The sequence below is a fragment of the Cyrtonyx montezumae genome, unplaced genomic scaffold (genome assembly GCF_038088225.1).
Source record: "Cyrtonyx montezumae isolate F1298 unplaced genomic scaffold, pur_monq_1.0 scaffold_18, whole genome shotgun sequence".
NCBI classification, from domain to species: domain Eukaryota; kingdom Metazoa; phylum Chordata; class Aves; order Galliformes; family Odontophoridae; genus Cyrtonyx; species Cyrtonyx montezumae.
Genome location: NW_027071914.1, coordinates 13,187,462 through 13,208,941, shown reverse-complemented (window position 1 = coordinate 13,208,941; position 21,480 = coordinate 13,187,462). Strand labels below are relative to the sequence as shown.

Genomic DNA, 21,480 nt, shown 5'->3' with positions numbered 1-21,480 from the left:
GCAGAAAGAAACAGGCTCTCAAGATGAGTAAAAGCTGAAAATACCAATCATCATGAAATAGATTGGGAGCACCAAGTGAAAACTGAACTTGTCTCTTGATTCAGCAAACCACTGTCTCAAAGCTAGGAACAAGTGCAGCCAAAACCAACTATTAGCAAAGAAAATGCCTTCACCCAAACTGAAGGCTTCTCAATGCTCACAGAGAGCAAGGCCAGTATGCCTATCTCCCTGATCAGGAACTCAGAGCCCTCACCATAATGCGTTTGCACCCAGCATTTGACATTGCATTTTCAATTGGTTTGTTTTTTTTTCCCCCCAGTTAACCCCAGGTAACTGTAGGTCATTTTATTCAAAAAGTCTCGAACTATATTTCATTCCTGTTTTGATAAGAATAGTAATAAAGTCAGAATAGGCTCTGATTTTGGCCAAAATGTATTGTACTTTTCCAGATTAAAAAAAAATAAAATAAAAGCAGAAGCAGCCAAGAAGATATACCTTTGTGGGTGGTCTCCTGCAAAACCAGGATAAAATAAAAACACTCTCCTTTCCAGTTACATGTCTATATTCAGTCATGTTTGCATAACTTTTGCATTTGGAAAGGATCTTTCATATTTCAGGAGAAGATAGCTCTAGTGAGGAAAAAATTCCCATACCCAATAACAAGTTCCTTTTGTATTCTTTGTTTTTAAGTTTTGAACAGAAAGCTTTATCTTGTTCAACAACACAATCCAAAAGCCACTGCAACTTGACTCTTATCAAACACAGTCCTAACAAAGCTCTTGAGAACAGTACATCCTTGAGACAACAGCTTTGGCAGTTCTTGTTCAGCCAGGCTCCCTCCTGCTTCTGTTCTTTATCTTCCAGTTTTGACCAGGTGGAATTTGATAACAGCCTGCTTGTTTTACATTTCTAGACAGCCAGAGGTCTCAACAACCCACTGGTGTTTTGGACCACTCCTTCATGGAAGAGCACTGGTCATAAGGTAGTCAGCACAATAAGCAGAATAAATCCATAGCAGCTGCCATGTACTGGAACAAGTGAGTCTGGGTATGTGCATGGCATCTCTAATAAGTTTGAGATATCCTTCAGTGCCATCCCACATCTGCAGAGCATGCCATAGGCTCCTCTGAGTGCTCTCTGTAAGCAGAAGATGGTGGGGTTGCAGTGTGAAGGCAGGTGAGCAGTGCAGTGCACAGAGTTCCACGTACCCAGCACACCATGGCCGGCACTGCTTGGACACTGCAGATTCCCTCCAGTCAAAGCCCACACTGAGATCTTTCTTTGGAAAATTCCAGACAGAATGACTCCCACAGCCAGATTTGTCCAAGTCCCATTAAAATGCATTAAAAAACCCAGACAATACTGAAAATCTTCATGAAACTTGATCATTTTGCCATAAAGATATGGACATCTTACAAGATATAGCTAAATCAGCAGAGAACAACACTTCAGATTGGAAGGCAGATTGAAAGAATCGAGTTTTTTGACACTGCTTAATTAAGCTATGCTGCTTTTCACACCAGGACTGCCAGCAGAAGGAAAAACATATTGTGTGCACGCAGTTCTCTCTACAAGCAGACACTAAATGGCACTCCTTCCTTGCTGCCTCTCTCTGCTTCCTGCATCCCACCCTGCCCATCCACCTCCCCAGCAAGAAGTCACAGCATGCCCCAATCCCTGGAGCTGCTTCTCCTCAGCTGAGAGGCGAGTTGGGCTCCATCCCCACCCAGCCCATAGGACTCCAATGGAGCATGACAGCCCCAAGGACAGGGCACCACGCATCCCTGTACTAAGCAGGAAAGTTTTCTCTTGGCAAAGGCTTTGTGGAGCACCTAGCAGTGGAAGTCATGTGTCTTGCCTCTGTTCTGCCTAATAAGAACAAATCTTGGTGTGGGTTTGCATGGCACTCCAAGCCCAGCTCAGTGCTTCCAAAGGGAGTAAATCCACCCGGAGCACTTGGAAGGATTTCAGATTCACCCTGTTAATCACTTGGTGGTTTTAAGTAGTAAAACGTGAAATGAACAGAGCCCAAGGGCTTTCCCTGACTTTGTAATTAAGGCAACAGAGAGGGGAGAAGCAAGAGAGGACAGCAACCACGAGCACACAGGGGTCAGCCTGGGAGCTCTCATGCATTCAAGTGCCTTATTGGTTCCCCTCTCAGATCCTTGAAACCTATAAAATTACCTTCCTGAGATACTATCCATAGAGATAGAAAACACTGCTGTCTCCTTGGCACCTCCAGAACTTGAAGCTTGCTTTGAAAAACTTGAATATTTTACACTCATTGTAAAGGAAGCAAAAAATGTTGTTACATACAGCAATGATTTCTGAAAGAACGGGAAGAGAGACCCATGATGCTTTGGGCATCGGCACACAATGAATGTACCTCTTTTCAGCACTAAGAGAACTCTCAGGTTCTTCACCTGGGTTTAACATATTTTAGAATTGGTGGAACAAGGCCTTTTGTTCTTGTGTTTCAAGGCAAACCAGTCCATGGATGTGAAATACTCAAACCTGCTAACAAAACAGTAATATTGTCACAGCAATTTTGCTGTAAAATGATCATAAATAGAAAGAAAAATAAAATGAGAGCAGCAAAGGCCTCATGAAACACAGCCACTTGGTACAGTGGTCAAAAGACTGAGGAGTCATGACTGGTTCTGTGATAACTGTGGATGAGAGACCTCAGATTCCTGGCAAAGATGGAAGTCCAAGATATCCCTTGGAGATGAAATTCCAAGTCTTGGTTGTTAAAAAAAATAAATAAACTGAATAAGGCAGAGGAGAAGAAATGAAAGCACAAAATGGTAACAAAAGAGATGAGAAGTAAGAAATTTGGACTACTTTAATTTACACTATTAAGTTACGCTAAAAAAGATGAAGTAGGTTTTATCAATTAAAGAAACATACAGCATATAATTTTTGAAATCAGTTGAGCAGATTTTCAGAGAACTGAAGCAGAGGGATGAGAAGAAAACACTGCTACATGAACACAGCAGTGAGTTTTGGAAAGTACTGTGGGAAAGGAAGACACTGTGTATGTCCTGCAAATTGGATTAAAAACAAAGTATGAACGAATAATGAGATCGAGGACAGTGAAGTTCATCCCTCGAAATAGGGCTGGACAAGGGAAACTTAGAAAATAACTTAATTAGGGAGCATCAGGAAGGAATGGAGGCATGATTATTACTGATAAAGCTTAAAGTGACATTCCAGCTCCAAATGCATCTGTACCAAAGGCTGGATGAAGGCACACCTGCCCAGGTGATTAAAAGAAAGGCAGCACTCATTAAAAGGAGTGAGGAATAGCCTGCACTGAAGACCCAAAGCCTGTAACTAGGTCACTTATGATCAGGAAGCTTCTATCAAATTCACAACAAACTGGTCAATCTCCTTAAAACTAAATACGTGTTTCTTGAGATGAGAAAGAGTACTGACAAAGGGAGAAGAAACATCTTATGGAGTCCACACTGCAACAAGGCAGAATAAGACTGCAAAGCATACAACAGCCACAAGCCCACGTGCTACGTGAGGAAAGCACATCTGTTGTGACTGTAAGGTCTGCAGAAAAGTACATGAAGGCACATAACGTGAAAGGAAAAGAGGGGTAAAACTACTCAAAGTATCAGTGTCTTCCAGCAGGCTGCAATCATTTGTCATAAGCCATGAACAACGTGTCTGCCTCCCAATGGACATAAAAGCGGTCTCAGAAAGAGGAAGTGCATGTGGTGGTTTTGCTGGGAAGGCACACAGCCAGGTCCTCTGTTTGATGCTCAATTATCAATGCAACTTCAGATTATGTATCAGTTCTGTTGTGCACAAATGAATCTCTAAGTAAATCATGAAACCCCACTGGTACAGACTGAGGCAACCAACAGAAGCAGACAAACATTCTGCAATTCCCCAGTATTTAGTCGCCACATTTTCCATGGCACTGCACTGGGTCAGCTCTCACTGGAAAATTCCCCATTAAAAAAAAATAAAATCAGAGCAACTGGGCTCAAGTGCATGGTTCAGCTGAATGCTACACATTGAGTGACCAATAATTTATTATTACAAAGGCAGTTCCCAGAAAATATATTGATTTAAGGTCTGGGAGAGGTAGCTATCAAATAACAAGCATTGCTTATAGCAAGTTCAAAAGAGACACTAATTTATTTGGTGGGAATATGGTTCCACCTCACACTGCAAAGTGTCTGAGTACTTCTTTAAAGGAAAAATCAAAAAACATCTTTAAGGGAGAAGCGTGGCCTTTTATCTCAGGGATCCTTCAGGAAGTGCCCGCCCATCACTTCAGAGGTAATCAGGCTTTCCAGTTGTCTGACCTGAGACCCACGAGGACAGTAAATCCTACCAGCACAATCAATCTTATCCACTGCAAATCTTCAAGGTTCAGACATGCTGGTTTTCTCGAAAGAAACTCTGCCCCTTGCCAGTCCTTTCCAGCAGGATTTCAGCAGCATCAAATATCACCCATTCCTCCTCAGGCAGTCAGATAAGTGGATCCCAGATGGAGCAGTGTCAATTGGTTACTACGAACCAAATCAAAGGCTCTATGCATTCAGACAGAGTACTCTTCCACACGTCCCATCACCACCCTATTGAAATCCATCAGCACCTCTAAGGAAAGTGGAATAGGAGTTGCTATGACATTCTTCCAACCATCCTACGTGTACCACGCAGACAGGTAACATAATCCACAGCTTACAAAAAAAGTCAAAATTTACCCTTAAGGGCTTATAAAATCCCCTGTTAGTTTTCAGCACAGACTTTATCCTGTGTTTTCTCATCTGCATTTAGTAGCTGTGCTGTCATTCTTAAGTTTTGCAGCAAAGATGCAGATTTCAGCAGCGTTCCAAAAAATATTCTGCTTCAGCAATTTGTGACCTCCAGGTCAATATCTGAAATGCTACAATGGGTTGTCATGGAAATGTCAATACAATCAGTTTCTCCACACGCGTGATTGTGATGTCCAAGAAAACACCTGGATATTTAGAAATTATTCACCTTGCAGTGACTAAAAATCAGATTTCCCTCTTTTGTTGTACTTTACACTGGAGTGTTGCAGGGCTGCCTGGGTCATTCACTACCCTAGAGCCATTGGGCTGCCCTTTTCTAACTATCTCAGAGCTTAACAAGTCTCCAGAGGCTTAAAGAAAAACAAAGCAAAAAACACTTCAACTTGAAAGAACATAAAATTAAAATAAATGATTTTCAGCCTGCTTTTTATCATCACCTCCTTAACAGAGGTTGGGTAATGGCTAGGTGTCCTGGCAGGAAGAGTGGCCAGTCTGTGAACAAGGATTCAAGCCCAGATCAAACCCATGGCTTTCAGTAATAAGGCATTTTAAGCTCACATCCTGAAAGAACTGACCCCTCAATCTTCATACAATTCATTTTATAATGTGTTAAAATTAAGACACCTGTTTAAAAAAATCCACCTAACAAGCATCTTCAAGCTCCAGATAGGAGAGGCTTGGCACAGCCATCCTCAGACAGGAGTGAATACATAACTGCAGGACTGAGACCACTGTGAAGTGGGGATCAAACCACTGTCCAACTGCACCAGCCAACAAATGACTGCAACACATTCATTGCTGTAATAGCAGCGGTCACCTACAGAAGGAGAGCCCTAGAAAGAAACCCAAGAGGATGAATGAATTCTGAATCATAATATAGTAACATTCGATCAGACAACCAGGATTGCTGCCCACTCAGCAATGCAAAATACAGCTCCTAGGATGCAGTTCTCAGTGCCTATTAACTCCATCCATATTAATAGTGAGTCAAGGGCAATCACTCATGTCACCATTCAACCACTGATGCTACCAGTTACATCAGATGCTTCCACATGAAGCGACCTGGATGTGCTCACCTATGAGAGAAGGATGTTTTCAAAATGTGAACTGCTTGCCACGTGCAAAGACCTGTTCAAAACCCCATGGCAATTTAAAGGGCACAGTCATTGAGATTCTTCAGGAGATGAACAACAGCAGAGGGAAGAGAAATCAGGTAGAGGAAACAAGATTGAGATGATGGAAGATAACAGCTCATATTTCTTTCAAAATTTAAAAAGGCCTACATCACCAAGTGAACCTTCTCTCCCTCTCCTGATTTTCCTGGGGGTAGTGGAGGAGAGGTACAGGGATGTGTATTCCAGCAGAGGAGCTGCTTCAGGGCATACCACATTTCTGAGTCACACTGACACAGCAGACACCTGAAGCACCTTGAACAACTGGTATGTCCCTTCACTACAACAGAGAAAAAAACCTCTTGACAGGAAAACAGACAGACACAAAGTACACAGATACCTGGTACTGTAAATCTAAAAATGGCAGTAAATAGAAGCTACAAGCTGTTTCTTTTCAGGTTACTTTTAGGACTGAGCAAGTCTCACGTGTGACTCATACTTCAGATAAAAGAACCCTTCCTAAAATATTTAAGTCATCACCTCAATTTTTACAAAGCTATGATTGTTGAAGGAATGTTAAACTACTGCAGTTACCAGAAAGTAAAAGTTTACGTTAAACCTGACAACCTGTAGTGGCCGAACTCTGCCCTACAGAGCAAAGCCCAGGAAATGCATCTTGTTCCAAGGACAACTTGCCTGAAGCCCAGAAGTGCTGGGGCAAGCAGCCCACACCCTGCCAGGCTCTGCAAGCAGGAGGCACTGCAGAGGATGAGCTCCAAGGGCAGTTGCTTCCACCTCCTCCCACTGCTGGGTCCCCCTGCACTGCTGGCCTACCCTCCATGCACACCCATCCAGCGGCACCACAGTGATTTGCTGGGAAGCATTCTGCCTGCAGAACTGCCAGCTCTGGGGTGACATGAAACCCATCCCTAACCCCCACACCATCCAGATTGTGATTAATAATTCTTCCCCTTGAAAGCACTGCACATTGCTGGGCAGGCAAGCCATGCCAGATGGTCTGTGCGCACACAGAGAGCTGGAACAAGTAAGTGACTGCACAAAAAACTCACAGATAAAAGGAAAAGCAGAGATGCAAACCAGGCTTTTAATCAAAGAACCTGTAGGAAAAAAAATATAGAGCACAGTATTTAACCCATTAACAAGCACTGCAGTTCTAAGAGCAGAGAGTTTATACCCTTTGTACAGGATGGGGGGGGTCCCTGAACACACAGACAGCGGAGGGCAGGATCCCCACAGCCATTGAGGGAAGCAATGAAATTGTTCAGTTGCTTGCCCATCACACAGCCTCCAGCTGCAGTGCATCCCTTGTAGCAAAGGCTCCCTGAAATGCAAGAGAGGTGACAACCCCTCGGACAACAAAACCCCAGGGCAGTGAAATTCATATGCAAATTTTCACATGGGACTTCATGCCCCACTCCCCATTTGGGAGTAAATACTTGGAAAAATAACTATAGATCATTTGTAATATGATCATTTAGAGGGATCAGCCTGAGCTCAGAGTCTGCAGTAAGCTGCTTCTACTGCCTTTAACTTATTCCATTGTTTCAAAATAGCATTTCTGTACTTTATAGAAAAAATGCACGTTTTCAAGAAGAAACAAGTTTACTACTGAGCAGGAGCACACATCTCAGAAGTTTTGCATCTGAAGCCTTACCAGCTTTTTCTTGGGCTGAGATCCTTTCGCCTTTTGTAATTTCAGGAAAGCACTGGGGAAAGGAGACTTGCACAAACTGAAATGAAAGTTGTGCTCCTAGTGCTTATTTTTCAAGTGAAAGTTATTTTTACCTAAGAAGCCCAAGCAGCCCCAGGCATTGCTTATGGAATTCAAAACAGAAGATGTAAATAAATAAGCAAAAGTTAGAAAATGGCTGGAGAAAGTTGTTACCTAACACCAGCTAGCAGCGTGGCCCTGCACAGCAGGCACCCAACCCACACTGACTATTGGATCACTGCAGGTGCATCCCTGGCCTCTGCAGCTTTGACACGTTGAAATTCTCTGCCTTTAACTGGGCATTGTGGCCACCACGTAATTTAATCACCACAGAGAAAGCCAAAACAATAGTTCAATTTCTTCCATTGGTTCTAGCATCATCACAGTGACCCTTCCAGCAGCACCCTTCAGTCATCAGCCACCAAGCAGCTGAGTTCACACAGCTGAGAGCAGTCAGAACCAGCTGGAATACTTTCTTAATCCTTGGACCACTTCATGAGGCCTCACATGCAACTATTCTGTTGCAAGACAGAAATGTCAACATCTGAAGGATATCCATCTCCCTCACAACTCTGGGCTTGCCCATTGCTTTCATTTGATGACGCCTGGAGCTTTTTGCCTCATCAAGCCACTTTATCATCGTTATCATGGACAGCAGACAAGATTTATGCCACTTTCAGTCTACAGCAAATGTTTCAGCATTTTGTACTCGAGCTGACTTCAGTGACGCACACCAGATGCTATTTTGCATATTGTTATTAAACAGAGTTTGAATAATTCCATCATACAAAACACCAAGCAGTACATGCTACCCATGCTTTTGGATTCTCAGCTTCAGAATCCATCCCCCAAGCAGAGATACAGCCTGCAGAAGGCATTCAGTTGTCAGGATTAAGGTCTTTCTGTGAACCAGTTTCCCCCTTCGTGCCTGGCAGAGGCGTCAGAACATGCTGGATTATTGCCACGCTCTGTCTTCCTCAGCAGGTTGGACAACATGAATGTAGCTGGTAAATAAACAATCCCCAGAAGGATGACACTTCGTGGAAAAACCTCACAATCCATGCAAAACTGCAGAAGTGTGTGGGTGTGCACATGCATTTCCATAAGCAAAAGCTCCACACACACATCAGTACTCGCATTGGAAGGCGAGGTTTGACTTATGAACCACCGCTCCCACGAACTCTGGTCTATTACCAGCAAAAGACAATATCAGCTTTCAGTAAAAACAAGGTTGATGTTACCCTCATCCAAAAGGACAGTGTTTTGTTCTCTCCTTACTCCCATGAGGTTGTAAGGCTAAAGTTATTATGTCCTGAGAGATCAATGGGCATTTAAAAATAAGCAGCAGAATAAAGCGAACACTAATGAAATCTGTTAGGTGTTTTGTCTCTATAAACATCTATAAACAAATGAGTTTTGACTAAGAATAAATACAAATAAGTGATTAGTCGAGCTTAATTTCATACATCCCTCGTGCTGAATTAATTAATAGAAATGTGCAAAAATAAGTACTTTCCCAACATTTTCAACAGGTTCTCACAAATTTGTTAGAATAGTTTCTATAAGATGGCTTATTTTTGTGGACCAATATCAGCTTTATCATCATTTCCTTATATCCAGCAACACTCAGTACATTTGGTAATATTCAGCTCCAGCTGTAAGCTGCTTACAGCAGTCACTCAGAGCCTTCTCATGTTGTTTCAGTTTAGCAGAGAAGCTAAAATGAGTGTCAGTTGAGAATGAACTGAATATTATTTAATTGGAAAACAATACAAGTGAATCACTGATATTTAAAGAAGTACAAACAAGCAAGTTGATCACATTTAATTCACGCGTCATTGATCAGAAGTAGAAAGCACTGGCAACAAGTTACATCACCAGCTCCACTCAGAAAACGTTTGGCCTATGGTACATATGTATACAAAAAGCTACTGCAGTCAGTTTTACTTCAGTACCTGCTTAAAGCTAAGCATGCAGGAAAATGCTTCCTCAAAGTCTACATGCATCTCAAACTGCCTTGTGAGGATGGGGAGCGATGAATATAGAAACGGAGGTCCTTAATATAATATCATTGTGTTCCTGTATTCCATGTTTAGAAGCCATTTATTAAAGGAACAACTGTGGTTTGGTTGAGTGCATTGAAGAGGGGCCAGGAAACCACAGCCAGCACACATGGCAGCATTCTGCTCTGGCCCCTCTGCATCCCCCACCACATGCAGCATCCCTGAGCAGCTCTGCACATGACTGTGTTGCCCCACCAATTTCACCTACGCACAACAGAGTTTCATTCCTGGTGAAAGTAAGCAGTGCTGCAGCAACCCCAGCACTTGATAACACAGCACAATCAACCATTTGGAAAGTGATTTTTAGCATCTGGAAAAAGAAGGGTCGGTATTGTTTTGTTTTAATTAACAGCAAAAAATTATTTGAAGCCACAACACAATTTCCAAAGCACTCAAACTCAAAAAAAGCCCACTGTAAAAGTACCTGACGGTATTATGGTGGTCCTGATTCACATACAACATCAGCACACACTGCATGGGCACTTCCCTTCTGTCCCCCGAGAAGAAAAACAACATCAGTCTTCTCTGACAAGCGTTCAAGTAGTGTTCAGAAAGTAAGATGTAAAAGTATTATGTTCAATGATCTCCATTACATGTTTATTCCCAGCCAAAAGAACAGCTGCATAGAATAGCTTGGGATGACATGCTGGGTACAGTGCAAATCCACTATGGGGTAATCTGTGCATCTACAGTAGAAAGTTCTATCGACTGCAAAAAAAACTCTACTCCTAATATTTCTTGCCAAGCATATATGAATGTATTGCTCATCAGCATTCAAGTAATCATCCCAGATGATTTATTGCACATTTATGAAAAATGAATTCTTCAGATTTACCCAAGAGTTTCACATTAGTGCCTTATTTGTCTGTCCTAGCAAAAAACAGCTTCATCAGCCACATCTGGGGTTGGGAAGGGTGACATCCAATGGCCTAATAACCCTCTGGGGACTTGCTTTTTCATAAGTGCATAACCTCGCTGCTTATTCAAGACCTGAATCACAACTAAATTCTTCATCTTTCTCTTCCCAGAAAAGCCCCATGAATCTGCAATGTGCAATTCAGAGAAGACCCAAGGCAGGAGGAGACAGATGTATTTATCATGCACAGATGATGTAGGAAGGAAAAAAGAAAAAAATACTGTCATCAGTGCCTTACTGACTACAAAATAAGGAACAGTAATTAATCAGCAGGAGTACACTCTGAGAGGAAATATCGATTGAATTTGGAGAAACTTCGGTTTGCTGAAGGAACAGTTCCTCTGCAAAGGTAACCAGAAAAGTTTCTGTAAATTAGAATGGCACCCAGCCAGCCCGCAGCCGATCTGAGTGCTGCTTCAGGCAACCCAGCAGAAATGTGCAACGGACTCACGCTGGTTTCTAAAGAGTAATTTAAATACATTAGTAAATCAATGGCATTGGCAGTTTGATGGACTATGATGGAGGAGCCTTCCTCTGAAACATCATCTTTAAAACCTGCATAGCTCTGGCAACTGAGCCGTTTCAACTTCACCATGTTTTTATCATTCTTTCCCCTCCCAATAGCTTCTAGTGTTTGGTTATTTCAGCTCACACTGACATGAGTTTCTCTGGCTCCCAATCTCTCAGGACTCCCTAAAGTCCCATTATCATGAGGAATAGGAAAGGCTTTATTTAGCCCTTCCAGGCCAAGGAGAGGCAGGAGGTGTTGTAACAGGGCTGAGGAGAAGCTGTGCTCTGACAACATACAGACACAGGCTCAGAAATGAGCTGGTTGCTTCTGTGAAGTAAAAGCAGTAACTTCTAATTTCTTCCCTTTTACCTGACTGGCGTGCACTTACGGCTGGTGAGATGCTAGCCACCCTGAACTTAAAATAGGAAACAGTGCTTGACATTTAGAGAAATGCAAGACATTCCCACTCCAGGAAGTGCACCACAGGGTCATACAAAATGATCACATCTTTCAGCACCAAGTCCTGTCTCCCTGAAGATCTGACCTCAGGCAAACCCAAGCACTGCTATGGAAGGAGCTGTGATCCACCAGGCTATGTGCAAGTCTGCCCAGCCTGTCAGCTCAGAGTACATTCTTGATGGGACTTCTGTCAGGTTGGGCTTGGCCACTCCAGGGTTTTTAAACTGGCATTTAAAGAAAGAACAGTCTCCCTGCTTCAAGAACATTTTGAGAGTTACCTTGTTGTCTTCAGTAATAAACTGATCTTGGCTAAGGTCATCTTTCATCTACACAGTAAATAAAACTGTCAACTGAAGCAAGTTCCTGTTTCTCATCAGTCAAGCAATACAATAAAACTCAAAGTAGTGTATTTAAACAATGATTTTGAGAGAGAATGCAAACCTTACAGATGTTTTCATATAATCATTTCCTCTCAGTTGTCAACACAACAGACAGTGATTTAGCTGGACATAGAGTTTAGAAGGCTGATACTCAGATTGCCTTTAGAGACAAAAGAAAATACCAAGACCTCATCATAATAATTAATTGACTACTTCTCACTTAACACCTAAAGAACATCTCCAAGTGAAAATCGCAGATTCAAGAAACCAAAACAATCCTCAAGTTTGCCTATTTAATTTCAGTTCTGCTACGCAGGAAATCTTTCTGCTGTCAAGCAATATTTCTTATCTATTTAAGAAGGAATTCAACTGGAAATATTTAGATATTTACAGCACGTTGACTATTTTTATCTAGAGGAAGATAAACTATTATATGCATGCAAACAGTAAAAACATACTTGCTAGAAAAAGCTGGGTTTATTTCCACCATTCCTGCCATACATCAACCAGGACAAGATAACATCTTTCTAGAACAATTAGCCCAACTGAGACAGCTGTAGTGAGCTCACATGGATTTTTATAGTATACCTCCATAGTTACTTGCCTAAAATACAAGGCTGGAGTTTCTCCAACATGTTGACACAAGAACAAACCCCATGTTGTCTGAAATCAAACTCCAGCTCTGCCATATACACAAGGGCACGCCCCAAATCTCACCCATCTGACCCACTCAGCTCCACGTCCATAGGAGTTCCTTTACCTCATTTCTCACTGAAGTACTCACAGCTTCTCCCATTTCTGGGAGAAAGAGCGATAGAGATCAAAGCATTTACAAGAAGCTCATATCTTTCTAAACGCAAGCATTCAAAAATCACAACTTCCAACTCTCCCCCAGATCATGAGATTCTGAAAGATGTTATCTTCAAAATCATGGAATATTATGTACCATATTGTTCTTTATTTTGAAATATTTACATAGAACATCAAGTTTTTATCAACATTTGAGGAGGTTCTGTCTCTTTTTAGTGGAAAAAAAAATCATCCCTTATTTATATGATTCCTGGAGGCTTAACTTTAAAAATAGTCCAACCATCACGATTCATCACATGTAAATTTATGGGACTTGGCAACTATGTCAATGTCTCCAGGGATGATGGAAGAGGAGGAGTGCTCTTGGCTAAATGGGTTAAACGTTTTTATCTTTATTTATTATTTCTTTATCAAATAAAAGGAGCATGCTGAAAGTGTGAAGTATTTCTTAAAGGAGCCCATCAGTTCATTCAGTGTGATGGGGACATGTGGCACACTGTGCTTATCAGTACCCCATATTAAGTATCCTGACACTCGTTGAACAGAACTACATGCATTCTGCAGAAAGAAACTAGAAAATAAAAGATTTTTTTTTTCCTGAAAAACACATCCTTTCTAAGACTATTGCCAAAAGCAAACCAGGAGTGAAAAGCCAGGCTTAATAAGTGTACAGGAGAAAAAACCCAGTTTCAGAGTGGCTGTTCATTTTCTTGTTTTGTTAAAGGCAGAGAGAATCCCATGGGGGCAAAAATAAATAAACAGATGCGTAGTACTTTGTGGTTTCATTCTGTTTTCCCAAACAGAAAAACTAATCTTTCATCAATTTTACAAATCAAGAGAGGATAGGGGGAAGGAAGGTACTTTTTGCATTTTTTTCCTTAATTTAAAGGTAAAAGATAGGAGAAATCACAACAGTTTCTACCCAACCCAGACACGGTCAGTGCTACAGCTCAGCCTTGCCCAAGGGAGTTCAGCCATATCTCTGCTCTGTAATTCCATGCTGCTGGCTGACAGCTACTATTATTTTGTGCCTTTGCACCAGAGCATACAAAGCTCGGTCTCTCCGCAGGCACACACTGCAGCGAGGCCCTGAGGAGGCCCAGCAGCAGCAGGTCACCAGCATGGTGCACAGCCCTGCAGCACAGCTTAGCTGTCGGTCACACCTGGCAGTCCACGTGCAGCCCCACGAGGAGCTGTGTGTTCCACAGATGCTTTCAGGCTGTCAGAAGAGCCTTCCTCTCGCATGCCAGTAACTGGAGCTGATCTACAATTTACGCTTCGCTGTGTACCAGACTCCTACTCCTGAGGAATATTTACCATCCAAAAACAAAAATACTGCCATAAGGTGTGAATAACATCGAGTCCTTTGTTTAAGAGGAAATACGGTGACTGGTTGATATTTTCCAACACTGCAATAATTTTATAAACACCTACTAACAGAGCAACTTCCACCATATGACTCTGGAACTGCAGCGCTCAGGCCTGCCACCCCCAGCTCTGCCCCAGGATGAACGTGAGGGCCATCAGGAGAAGCCAGCACAGCCCTGCATTGGTCACAGCATTCTTGGGTCATTTCAGGGGCCAAACTGGAAAAAAGTCAGATGGCTACAATTGTTTGCTTCCCTTTTTGTCTCCAGTCTAGCTTGTATTCTGAGAAATCTACACTATTGCAGATGTCCCTGTTCACTGCAGGGCAGCTGGTCTTTAAGAGTCCCATCCAACCCAATTCTACGATTCTATGACTTACTTCTTTCCCTGATCTCTGTGACTGTTCCTTCATGTGCTCAGGGGAATTAATGCATGCAAGAGTGATAGCAGAGTCATCAAGATACAACACCTATCTTTTGCAACCATATTCAAGAGAGAGAGTGATCATCCAGCATATTTCTACAAAGGTTAAGCTAATATGCTGTATTACACCTAAAACATTTTGCAAGAGGATAACGCTAGGGTGTAGTGGCAAATAACTCTGCTGTTTGGTACACATACTTGGAATCAAAATGTAGATAGCTTTTTTGTTTCCAGTCAAACAACCCAGTTAATCTCAGGATTAAAGCCAGCTATCTTAACATCCACTTACAAGGTTTGCATCCATTATTTATACTGCAAAAGAGGAAATTTAACCAAATAGAAATTGAAAATACTATGTAGAAAGGGTGATTATGCTTAGATCCTCTTACTGCACTTGCAACATGATGGAAAGCATAATAAAATGGCAGAGTAGCAAGTTCTTAAACAAAAGAATAAGGGTCTGTTTAAATATAATAGCAGAAGGCACAGAAATAAAGGAAAAAAAAGCTGCTTACCCTTGGAAGACCTCAGGTACACAGGAATCTCCAGAGAGATCTCTTTGCTTCTACTACCAGCGCTTAAATGAAGTCTGGGAAGGGGTGGATCCTGGTTCCACCCCTTCTGGTCACTCAGGTACACTGCATGCACCTGAGCTCCCCTTTGCTGGCTCTGCCTTCCTACCAGGTGCTCCATCACAGCTTCAAACCGGGACTTAGCATTTCCACTACACTACTACTGTCTACTTCATACACATTATGTTAAATTCCACAATCAGAAGCACAAATAAATCCAGGAAGTTTGTGTTCATATCAGAAGATGCTGTTCTTTCACCACTGGAACAAGTTTAGCCCAGTGAGACACTGACAACAAGAAGCCCGTGTACCATGTCAATGTTAGGGTCCCTGCTGCAGCCTTCCACGCAGCCTTTGCAAAGACAGCACTGCTACCTGGCTGAGAAGATGGAGCACCTATGCAGTGCTGCTCTGTCCACCATCTACTTCCTCTGCTCTGCCACAGAGACAATGACTTCCTACCTTTCTACCTACAGAGGAAGCTACACTTTGAGGATAGCAAAAACAGTCAGCAAGCCACATTGGCTACGTGCCTTTACACTTTATACGTCCTCTGGTATTCACACTTCTTCCTTACCTTTATACAGGGTATCTGCATCCTCAATAGGAAGTTGCTTCTTGGCCGCCCTGCGATAGACCACGTGTGTTCTGCCTCCTTCCTCCTCCTCCTCGCGTGTCCCCTTCTCCAGAGGTTCAATGAAGAACTCGTCCTTGTCCGTGCGAATCATGCCAGCCTGGAGGAGCAGGGCAAAGATGGGACATTTTGTGTTACTGCACACACAGCTGACACTGTGAGTAAACAGTTACAATATGCTTAAGCACACATTAGAGTCCTCTAGAGAGCAATTAGGATTCAGAGAGGAAGCCAGGTGAATTCTTTATTAGAGCAAAATGAAGTACCATTTCCCCAGTTTGACAGGAAAGGACAAAAGGTAAAACCCTGAACCAAAGGGATTTCTCCTTAAACCAAATGAGCAAAGCACAGGTCTGAGAACCTGTCTAGGAAATACCATCTCAATTAGAAACCAGCTACAATGCAAGTTAATACGACCTTGGCTATCTGTCAGAAACAGACTGCCCCAGTGCCTCCTATCTGCTAAGCAGAGGATCAGGTCAATGCCATGAGCTGGTTCTGATGGGCAGCTCCACAGCTAAAAACTGTAGAGTCAGCTGCTCAGAAGCAGAAGTCCTACAGCTTATGTGCAGGCAAATAAGAGCAGTGATTATTTTCCCCTTGACACAAAGGGTTGCACTGACAAAAAAAAAAAAAAAAAAAGGATCTCTTTCAAGAATTAGCCACAGCTCATTTTAAGAAAGCTGCCAGTGGTGCATAGCTAAGAGAGGAAAGCTTTTCCAGCCTGAGCAGCCACTCTGGTATGAAAAACTGAGATGTTTACACTGCTACAGAGCACCTCAGAGGAACATCACCTGAACGATCCTCACAGTGCTGAACACAGCAGGGAAACCACCACAGAGTGAACATTTTTAAGAGGTATATTCACTATTTTCACGCAGGTGGAACTTCTGGACATGATGACGCCTCTTGGGACCTGTGCTTCTGGGACCCCCTCCCTGCTGGGAGAAGCCTGACCTCAAGCTTCCAGCAGAAGCAGTCTGGCTGCCTCAAACTCAGTACCCTGACTTGAAACAAGCATCATCTAAACCACTCTTACCATATCCCAGCAGTAAAGTTCTCCTACAACCCATATTTTTCCTTCTACAAGCAGCAAACTGCATTTCTACCACTATCAATTCAGTATTCTTCGGTTCACTCCTTGGAAAAACATCGGGTTCATTTGTTACATCTTAACTCAGGCAAGATTTCCAGTCCCAGATTTCACGTATGTAATGTATACAGATTATATATAATATAATTCAGTAACAGATTGAAGGGGAAGGATTTAAGAAGCAAAATTTTATCGAAGCAATTTAAACCGATGCCATCCTGCCTGTATAGAGAGGAAACTGAATTTGAAATCCTGTCCTGTTTCTTCTTATCTGATTTAGATTCTACATGAGGCACAAAAGAAATGGTGAGACAGGCTCAGCAGCTCAAGGAAGCTAAGACAGGCAAGCAAGTGCTGAACCCAGAGAGACAGCCACTGATATTCTGGAGTGTTTTAAGGAATACATGACAAATTCAGAACTGAGTTATCCTTTATCCTCCTTTATTCTCCTTTTAGAATTTATTTTACTTGTATATGCACACACATTTCTTCTGGTATTGAATATTATATCCAGAACTTTTAAAGCCTTTTTATGAGAAATACACAACTAAAGATCAGGAAGGAACAGGCATTTGCATGCTCAGCTGCACAGGATACAACACATGTGCCATACACACACCCAGGAGAAGCACACAGACAGCCTGACTGCCAATGAAGGAATAGGATTTTGCTTTTGGCAAGTATGCTGCATTGTTGCAAACATGTTTACTTATATTTCTGGACTTATTAAACCTACTATTAACTTAGCAGCTAATGCTGGTTCTTAATTGTTCATGCACTGTTTAAAAAGCAGCCCATACCTGTGGGATACGGGCATGCAGAGGGACGTGCCAAGGAGAGCCTGGAGGAGTTCAAACCTTCCAAGAAAATCACCAGGTAGACAACTTCTGTCAGATCAGTTCTGCCACTGGTTTTAGAAGAACAACTTTAATAAATGAAATTTAGATTCCAGGTGTGTTTTGGAAAAAATAACTTTGATTCTGATCAGACTGAAGACTCCCCTCTGAGAGGGAGGACAGGCTACAAGACTTGACAAAGGAGAAAGCTGAAGGCTGGTTCCCAAGACATAAAACCAGTCATCAAGCACTGCCACTTCGTGCAGATGACTGTGGCTGGTGCTGGCCATTTGTATGCAGGGGTTTACGTAGCACTGAATGCTGCCAAATAGCTGCCCATCCACCAGGTGCCCACACTTCATACTCTGCTTCTCGGATAGATGCAACTCAAGGCTATATAACACCATGACAGTATTCTCTCTAATCCCATTGGAGTGTAGAAAGGGAGAAAATTTATATATATATATACGTATATATATTTTTTTCCTCCGATTTTTAGCTTGGATTTTCTGTCTTATACTGGAAATTTTCCTTTAGACCTGAGAAACACATCCATTATTTTTGGTCAGGAGTACTCAGAAACTGTGTATTTGGACTGTAAAAGAATGACATATAGATTCTGTATTCTACACAGTCTATCAATTAGCCAGCTTATTCTCATGTCTTAAGTGGAATTAAATAAGAAGATAGTCTTGCTTTAAGAATTCAGGAAGGAAATTCATTGAGGCTGCATGGCAGAGTTCCTACAGCAATCCAATGTTCAAGCCATCTGCCTAAGAACATACCCACAAGTATGCAAGACCCACTGAGAAATATATGGCACTCCTTCATTTCTCCACCATGCACTTCCTCTCCAGTTCAAGCAAGACATTTAATCTCTTTACCTTCATTTCTCTACTTCTTAAACACCATAACAACAGTCTTCTAAGTTAATTAAAAAGGCTGACTTGTGTTTTTTGCCAAGTGCTTTGAATTTGAAAAGCTCAGGATGAATTGAATCATGATTTTTTTCTGATACTCCTCGGAACATCTCAAAACAAGTCACCAGGAAATTGAGATTGCTTGCAGGCACCAGGTGTTGTATTGTTTGAGCAAATTTGTGCCTTCCTTTTGACACTGGTTTGACTAAGAAGACTTGAGAACAATCTTGGGTTATCCTCCATTTACTTCAGGCAGTGTGCAAGCAGAATTAAGCCTTATAGTTCTGAGTCTCTCCGAGTTCTTGGCAGAGGAGCTGTAGCTGCTCCCAGGAGCTAGGAGCTTACAAGGAAGTGATACCAGCAGTGCCCCATTGCATTTTGCCCATTGCCAGTCCTGGCAGTGGTGTTCTTGCAGGGCTCAGGGACACACACATGATGGCCCCTTGCAGCCACAAACACACTGTTAACACAGCCAGGAGCAGGACCCCCAAGCCCTCCTAGTTCTGGGAGCTGATACCTCTTCCTCTTCTGGAGCTTCTAAGTTCAAACTGAAGTGAATATGAGAATATTGCAAAGTAATGATGGCAGCTGTGACTAAAAAAATACAATTGAAAATGCATTTGTCTTTGGAATGCACTGAACTGTAGCACAGCCTATAATATCCCACTATTTCCCAAAGCAGGACATCCCCAGGCCTTCCATCCAAGGGTTCCCAGAACAAATTACTCTAGTCAAGCACTGCTTAGCACTCATTAATATGCATTAAAACCAGAAGACACTTAATCAAAAGGAAGCTGCAGTTCAAAGAATCAAAACCTCTGCTAAGGTTAGCAAGGCAGTTATTTAGAAGTGAAAGCCACTCAGGAAAAAAACTTGTAAAGATGGCAGAGACCAACTGCCCTGTCTAATTAAGACAAAGATTATATTGATAATCCACAAATGAGTCCGTAGCAAGTCACAGGGCTGGGATTAGGGCTCCACTAATCTCTTCCAGGAGCAATAGAGCTCCCGTGCCGCTGAATACCTACCAGCCTTTCAAGGAGCACAGGATCTACAGATACCAATAAGCATAAGGATGGCAGACACCCTTCCCTATCTGCCCAGCTATACATAATGAGGCCACATACCATCAGGCCACACCTCCCCGTGGGACCTGCAGCCCCATCGCCATGCTGGGTACGTCCTGACCGGCCAGACCTCCCAGCTGCTCACCCCACACAGCTCTGCCTCACCTCCTCAACACCCCAACCCCGCTCACATTTCTAAAGGCATTCTTTAAAAGTCTAATTTGACAGAAAAACTGCCTGACATATTTAGGATCGACAGAAAACCCCGAGTTTTAGAGCTTTACCTCCTGTGGCTAATTAAATGTGCACTCAGTGAGCAACTTAATTGTCTCCTCATTCCCATTCCCATCACAGCTCCTGTTCTAGGCTGTAATGAAGCAACCCATCTAGCTGCTGCTTCAGGACTCCAGAGCTTCAGCCCATCCTGTAACTGCAAGTTTAATTAATGTTCATTTTCTTCCTCATTAGTACTGCTTTACAAAGTTTCTCATTGCCATATAAAGGCAGATTTACTTCCCAAGCACACGATTCAGATAGGAAGCTAAAATTAAATGTGAGCAAACCTGAAATTAATAATAAATTCTAAAAAATCTAAGTGCCTGCTTATTTAATTAAGTCCATTAGCTACAAATCCAGAGTGCTTCGTAGACTCTTCGAAAAAGCATTTCTATAAATAGAGAGTTCTGGGTTTTGGGGGCTGGTTTTTTGGAGTATTTGATTCTGAAGAAGGTTACTGCCACATAAGGCAGAATTTGGTTCTACCTGTGCAGAACCAAATCCTAAATAGAGCCCTGAACTTCATGGAATCCTCCCTGACACCAAGGGGAGGATTGGACTAGCTGACCTAACTTAAGCTGAGTGCCTGGGATAGCAGCCTGCACTCCCTATGATGTCAGTGAATCCTCCAGAGGGGAATTTGCAGTATGGTATCCTCCCAGCAATCGATTCGCAGAGAAGCAGGGACAGGAGATTTGCATTTCACTGTACAGTTGCCAGAAAACATTCTGTAGATGACTCAAAAGAGAAAATATTTATATTTGCAGGACAACAGATCAGGCAGGGACTTATTCTACTTCTGTATCAATGTGTCTGTACTCTAGATATACTTCATTGCTTTACATTTGACTAAAACTGGAACTAATATGGCACTTTCAGCAGACAATCTGAAAGCAAATTGAATATGTTGTTTTTATTTATGATCCTTCTCCAGGTCTCAGAGCCGCAGGAATGGGCTTTTTTTCAAACAGTACCAGATGTGTCCTCCCATCACTACAGGCAAGTACAGAAATGTTATTAGTTCAATTACATTACAACAGAATCGATGCACAAAGATCTCAGATGACTGCAGCAAGAGCACCGAGGAAGCCTGGGTATGACCAAGGGCACAGCATAGACCTTTCAGACTCATTTCAGCCCATGTGGGACTTCTCAACATTTTCAGCTCTGCAGTTGGTTTACTCTCCATCATGAAGTGTGTTGATTCAGGAGCAGGAATGCTTGGCATTTTATTTCCAATTAGCTTCATTCATATAAACAGTAATTAAACAAACAAACAAACAAACAACTTAATGTCATATTTACATTGGATTCTCTGAGAATATGACTTGACTTATTGGAGCACTGCACAGCTAATCCACTTCTTTCTGAGGTTATGAGTAGAGGTTCTGGAGGAGTTGCACCGCAGCCTTGGAAGATGGTGCCCTCGCTGTGCTGTGTGCTGCTGCTCTCCTACACTGCACTGATTTGTTCAGGCAGGACATGGAAGGGCATAAAAAGGAAAAGGTT

At 42.4% G+C, this 21,480-nt stretch overlaps 1 protein-coding gene across 1 annotated transcript in view; it reads right to left on the bottom strand.

Moving 5' to 3' along the window:
- The window catches only part of ADAMTS2 (ADAM metallopeptidase with thrombospondin type 1 motif 2), a 163,957-nt gene that overhangs the window by 86,559 nt on the left and 55,918 nt on the right, over positions 1-21,480 (bottom strand). Inside the window, exon 3 of the mRNA XM_065734780.1 lies at positions 15,723-15,879. Within this exon, the coding sequence (XP_065590852.1) occupies positions 15,723-15,879 (157 nt within the window). The remainder of the gene's footprint in view (positions 1-15,722; positions 15,880-21,480) is intronic.